The sequence below is a fragment of the Vanessa atalanta genome, chromosome 16 (assembly GCF_905147765.1).
Source record: "Vanessa atalanta chromosome 16, ilVanAtal1.2, whole genome shotgun sequence".
Taxonomy (NCBI): domain Eukaryota; kingdom Metazoa; phylum Arthropoda; class Insecta; order Lepidoptera; family Nymphalidae; genus Vanessa; species Vanessa atalanta.
The window spans coordinates 40,518-46,803 of record NC_061886.1 but is presented as its reverse complement, the minus strand read 5'-3'; the positions used below and the strand labels follow the sequence as shown (position 1 = coordinate 46,803).

General features: G+C 54.1%; 1 protein-coding gene across 1 annotated transcript; it reads left to right on the top strand.

Annotated features, from left to right (window-relative positions):
- Positions 1 to 604: 604 nt before the first annotated feature.
- Positions 605 to 4,785, top strand: LOC125070160 (kelch-like protein 3). The gene is made up of 12 exons (XM_047679893.1): positions 605 to 868; positions 1,358 to 1,411; positions 1,832 to 1,988; positions 2,088 to 2,297; positions 2,671 to 2,754; positions 2,828 to 3,007; positions 3,078 to 3,152; positions 3,227 to 3,286; positions 3,360 to 3,479; positions 3,548 to 3,957; positions 4,036 to 4,650; positions 4,725 to 4,785. The coding sequence occupies exons 1-11, from the start codon at positions 828 to 830 to the stop codon at positions 4,592 to 4,594; spliced, it is 1,950 nt and encodes a 649-aa protein (XP_047535849.1). The 5' UTR covers positions 605 to 827; the 3' UTR covers positions 4,595 to 4,650; positions 4,725 to 4,785.
- Positions 4,786 to 6,286: the final 1,501 nt, after the last annotated feature.

Sequence of the window (6,286 nt, the reverse complement as noted above, 5' to 3'; positions counted from 1 at the left end):
TATTAAATAATTGTAATTAAATCTATAATACAAACTGCCTCCCGCCACCACTATTAAAAATGACGACATTACAATCATTTACAATTTAATAGTCGTAAACAATTCAAATACATTTTGTATTAATCATATAACATAATAATTTATTAAATATTGTTTGAAGAAATATATTTACAATATTTTATTTTATTTTTTAAAGCAAAATAGTTTAAATCGTTACAGCGCCATCTGTCAACCTTAAAGTGAACTCTCTTGTGTATTCGCTCCAACCGATTGATAAATACTAATTAAGACTTATACGAAAAGCATGTTTGATTTCAATGTATTGTTTTTACTTCCTCAATATTTTTTTATAAAAACTAACTAACTAGGTAAAAAAGAACGGCATTACAATCGTTTACAATTTAATAGTTGTAAACGATTAGTTGTATTAATATCTTTTTCTCATCACATTCAAATAAAATAGATGTTCTTTAGAGTTAAATAAAATAAGATCAAGCTATATATATATTTTACAAATAAGAAGTAAATCCAGGCTTTATGGGGCAAAACTTTTTTGCATAACAAAAGAGTTAATTTAACTGTCACAATTGTCAGATGTGAGACGTCAAACTGATTATATTTGTTTTTACTTATTGGAATAGTTTATGTACATTCACTATTATAAATGAAGACTTATATTTTACGCTGTTTATTGAACACTAAAGTTATAGTATATAAATGATAATGTTTTGATTTGAAATTAAGCCCACATTAAGTGAAGTGATCTCAATATTGTGATTGTTGTTGAGTGCACTGACCGTTGAATGGTTTTGTAATCGAGAACTGCGATGGAAGGAAATAATGGAGATGCGGAACGAGACCGTGGCCTGTAAGATATTTTGTAACTTCAAAAAAGTTTCCACTCAAAACATAAACAATAAACAGACTTGAACACAAAGATTGTCGTAAGACAATCTGTAGGTATTGATTCTAGCTCGTGACTTGTTTGTTTGTGAGTAAACTATTTAAAATTAAGTTATCGAACAGTTTAAATATTGTTATCTTTAATATTCAAATTGACCTGGTAATAGCATACATCTGACATGTACATTTATTCTTATCATGATATTTTTACCATTCTTTGAATTAAACTTAACAATTTTATTTTATTATTAGTTAACTGTGATTTTTATTATTAGTAATCTCAAACTCTTCATTATTTAAAATCCAAACCATCGATAATTAAAGTAACATTCAAATAAATAAAAATATTAATTATTTAGTGACTACACAAAGTGAAATAAACACCAGTAGTATAAACAATAGAAACATAACTTTAAGAAAATAAATATAATAGTATTTATGTAAACAATTTCAGAGTGAGCGTAGAACACAGTGCCGCTGAGGGGGATGGAGATAGAGCGAGGTACAGGTAAGAGTTGTATGTTTCTAGAGATTCACTTTTTAAATTAAGGCTATGGCGTACATATGAAGAGACACTTCAAATTGTGAAACAGAATAGTTTCACTTTCAACGCAGATATTTAAAACTATAGATGTACTTAAATATTATGAGTGACCCTCGAATAAATAACAATCTCCTACCATATGTGTACTATTTACCTTGAATGTGTTTATATCTTTGATTAGTGTCTTTTACCCTTGACGTGTTACTTCTACAAAAATAATTAATTTAGAAGGTTGTCTGGCAGTTAACTCTTGTTATCTGTGGTTTAGAATTTTCTTGTAAATCAGTATTAATTTTATTAAATGATCTGTTGATTATAATTCAATGGGAAAGGCTTATGAAAATATATTAATAGATCAGCTCATAAAATAAGCCTTCTCTGCAGCATGATGGTTCGGTGCGCGTCACAGTCGTCGCTGGACGAGTCGTCGCAGCGGCGCGAATCCAGCGAGAACGGCGCTGGCTCGCAGCACGCGGCGCAGTTGCTGGACGCGCTGGCACGCCTGCGTCGCGACGACGTGCTGTGCGACGTGCGGCTGCAGGTACCCGTGACGAATTAAGAAGATACAAACTGGTTTTACGAAAGGGTGTCTTCTCGGTTGTGATTTATGGCAGGATTAAGTCTACCCATTCCTTCGCAGGCTCAGTGTCTGAGCGGCGCGTCTGGCGCGTCGGGTACGTCGGACGCGTCGGCTGCGTCGGGCGGGTCGGCGGCGGCGGGCGCGTCGGGCGCGGCGGGCGCGTCGGAGGGCGTGTGCGCGCACCGCGCCGTGCTGGCCGCGTGCTCGCCGTACTTCCGCGCGATGTTCACTCAGTTCGACGAGCGCACGCAGTCCACCATCACCATACAGGTACCGTAACGGTATTTCATATGAGTCATCGGTTAGCGTTAATACAGGCCCACCCATTTGTAGTACAGATCCAAAACACTAAGTTTAGTCCAATTCAAGTGGTTATCTTTTTTTTATGTTTGCTTTATATAATAATTGCTCATATCGATTGATTGACTGGACTTTAAAAACTCAAGAATTTATAGATCCACCTTGCCAAAAATATTAAAATTATAAAAGAATACCTCACAGATTCTTCTGATGATGAGAAGTATTATTTCCGTTTATTTTTTATCACTAAGTGAAATGATTCTAAATTCATTCTTTTATTTACTTTTAATCAAATTGATAAAGCAGTTTGAAAATGCTATATACTGTGGCGCTCATGTCGCAGGACGTCGAGCCGCACGCGCTAGAAGCTATAATAGACTACGTGTACAACCCGGACTCACTCGTCATCACCGAAGATAATGTGCAGGTGAGTGCCTACACCGAAACGCTACCTCCCCCCCCCCCCGCCAGGCACCGCGAGTAACGCGCGCTGTCCGCAGAGCGTGCTGTCGGCGGCTTCGCTGCTGCAGGTGTGCGGCGTGCGCGCGCGCGCCTGCGCCTTCCTGGCGGGCGCGCTGTCGCCGGACAACGCGCTCGGCATCCGCGCCTTCGCAGACCTGCACGCCTGCGCAGACCTCGCCGACTGCGCCTCGCGCTTCGTCGAGCGACACTTCGTCGAGGTGGGCCGACTGTCCCCCGGCCCCGACTCCCCCGTGCGCGCTCCTCCCTAACCGTGTCCGAGTGTCGCAGGTGCTGGAGACGGAGGAGTTCCTCGGGCTCGAGCCGGACGCGCTGGCGAGCCTGCTGGACAGCGATCGCCTCACGGTGCGTACGACGATAGACGTCGCCGTCGACGTGTCCGCGTCTGTCGTGACTCACCGTCTTCTCTTCCGTTGTAGGTGCCAAACGAGGAGGTCATATTGGATGCTGTCATTCGATGGATGCAGCACGACCCGGAGGTATCCTTCTCTCGAACCTTCTGTGGATAATGACTCTCTCCTCGACGCATAATACGCAGTTTCTCCTCATCAGACGAGACGCGCCCGCCTGGGCTCGCTGCTGGAACACGTCCGACTGCCGTTGCTGCCGCAGGACGCGCTGGTGGCGCGCGCAGCCGCCGAGCCGCTCGCCAGCGCCGAACTACGCGTAAAGGTGCGTCCGAGCACCCGGTCCGTAGTGCCGACCGAATCCGTCACTCGACACTTCCGCTTCCCCCGCAGGATCTAGTCATCGAGGCGCTCTCGTTCCACCTGCTGCGGCCAGACCGTCGCGCGGCCGCCGCCGCCACGTGCGCGCGCGCCCGCCCGCGCCAACCGCCGCGCTCGCCCAAGGTGCTGCTGGTGGTCGGCGGGCAGGCCCCCAAGGCCATCCGCGACGTGGAGGCCTTCCACATGGAGAGCGCGCGCTGGCGGCCCGCCGCCGACCTGCCCACGCGCCGCTGCCGCGCCGGCCTGGCCGTCGTGGGCTCGCGCCTGTACGCCGTCGGCGGCTTCAACGGCACCCTGCGCGTGCGCAGCGTCGACGTGTACGACGTGGCCACCGACACGTGGGCGCCCGGGCCGCCGCTGTGCGCGCGCCGCTCCACGCTGGGCGTGGCGGTCATCGGGCACGTGATCTACGCCGTGGGCGGGTACGTGTGCGGGCGTGCGCCGCGTGCGCCGAGCGCCCCGAGCGCCCCGGCCGCGCGCTGAGCCCCGTGTGTCCGCAGGTTCGACGGCGCCACGGGGCTCAGCTCCGCCGAGGCCATGGACGTGCGCGAGGGCGTGTGGCGCCCGGTGGCCGGCATGAGCACGCGCCGCTCGTCCGTCGGCGTGGCCGTGCTGGACGGCAAGCTGTACGCGGTGGGCGGCTACGACGGCGCGTCCCGGCAGTGCCTGCACACGGTGGAGCGCTACGACCCGGCGGCCGACGCGTGGGAGGCGGCGGCCGAGATGGGCGCGCGGCGCTCGGGCGCCGGCGTGGGCGTGGCGGGCGGCGCGCTGTACGCCGTCGGCGGCCACGACGGGCCCGCCGTGCGGCGCTCCGTGGAGCGCTACCGGCCGAGCGAGGGCTGGGCGCCGGCCGCGCCCATGGCGCACGCGCGGCGCAATGCGGGCGTGGCGGCGCACCACGGCAAGCTGTACGTGGTGGGCGGCGACGACGGTGCCGCGAACTTGGCCACGGTGGAGGTGTTCGACCCGGCGGCCGAGCAGTGGTCGGTGCTGGGCGCCGCCATGTCCGTGGGGCGCTCGTACGCGGGCGTGGCGGTGGTGGAGCGCGCCGCATGACGAGCGCCCGAGCCGCGCGCCGCCGCCGCGCCGGACGACGCGCCGCACGAGGACAGGTCGGTGAGCCAGCCCCCCCCAGGGCGACTCGCGGTACGAGCGCGACCTGACTAACCCGCCGCCCTGTCCGCAGCTACGTCAACGTGCGCGTGTACGCCAGCGCGTCCTCTGCGCCGCGCTGGCGACGACACCAGGTACCGTCCGCCGTCCACTGCCTCATACCGCCACTACCAATCTCCACCTCCGACCTCGGCATCGTCGACCGTCGACCATCCGTCATCTATGTATCCATTTTACGCTATACTACAATTAAATATATCGCCTGACACTCGCACCAAACACTAGTTACTCAAAAATAATTATTTTTCCAAAGTATACAAAAAAGTAGCGCCCTCATTAGCTCTCGTATGCCTCGCCGACTGATGTTCAGATTTATTTTTAAACATATACACAACAACAAGCACACACACACATACTCATACACACTCACACACACATTCTCTTTCGCTTTCGCTTTTTCTGTTATAGTCCTGATTTAATACGATTTTGACCTGCAATCTGAGAGGTGGAGCGATTGATAAAGTTTACTTGTTTTTTTTTACAATTGTAAAGCACTGTATCGCAAAATATAATAACAGATGAATTCTCAGAGTTACGCGTAGCGGCACTCGCAGCGCCGTCGTGCAGGCGAAACGTGAGAAATAAAATATGAGCATTCCTCAGATAGAGGAGAACCTGTACGAGCGCGTCGACGTGGGCGGCGTGAACGCGGTGGGGGCCGTGGGCGCCGTCGGGGCCATGGGCGCCATGGGGGCCGTGGGCGCCGTGGGCGGGCTGGGCGCGCTCGCCGGCGTGGGGCGCGGCGGCGCGGCCTACTGGTGGTGGCGCGTGGCGCCGCCCTGCCGCCGCCACCGGCGCGCCTCGCAGACGCTGGAGTTCAACGAGCGCCTGGCGCCGGCGCGGCGCGACGAGGCGCAGGGCACCGTGCCGCGCGCGCGGCGCCTCGTGCGCGGCGCGCTGTGCGGCGCCGTGCACCTGCAGATGGCGGCGCGCGCGCGCCTGTCGGCCTCGTGCGGCACCATCGACGCGCCGCCGCCGCGCCTGCTGCTCATGCAGCGCTGGCGCGCGCCCGCGCCGCCGCCGCCCGCGTCGCGCTCCTACCACCTGCTGCCCGAGAGCCAGCGCGCGCCGCCGCACCCGCGCTTCCGCGTGAGTGTCCCGCGACCCCCCCGCGGCGCGCTCGCCCGCCGCCGCCCGCCGCTGACCGCCGCCCGTGTCCGCAGGGCGCGGAGAGGCCGTGCTGCGAGGCGGACGAGGAGGCGTACGAGGCGGACGAGGGCGAGGCGGAGGCGGCCGGCGCGCGCTCGTCGTCCGACTCGGACGCCGACTCGGACGAGGAGCCGCTGCGCCCGGACTGAGCGTCGCGGACGACCGACCGTTGCGAACGATTTATCTAATTTGTAATAAAACTAATATAACTTAGTCGTAGACCGATTGTACCTTCATCGACGACCGCGAGGGCCGGGGGCCGGGGGCCGGGGGCCGGGGGCCGGGGGCCGGGTTCGCGGCTCGTTAAAGAGATGCATTTACTTCTGAAGTGTGACGTCGATGTCTCTCGCTCCTTCTCTGTGTTTAGTATAATTGTAAAAAAACGAATCTCAATCAAGACGCGTTTGTCGCGCACTGCTCGCGACG

Coding starts and splice junctions, on each gene's coding strand:
- LOC125070160 (XM_047679893.1), top strand. CDS start 828: ATGGAAGGAAATAATGGAGATGCGGAACGAGACCGTGGCCT. Junction 1,412..1,831: donor GGAGATAGAGCGAGGTACAG/GTAAGAGTTGTA, acceptor CCTTCTCTGCAG/CATGATGGTTCGGTGCGCGT. Junction 1,989..2,087: donor TGTGCGACGTGCGGCTGCAG/GTACCCGTGACG, acceptor ATTCCTTCGCAG/GCTCAGTGTCTGAGCGGCGC.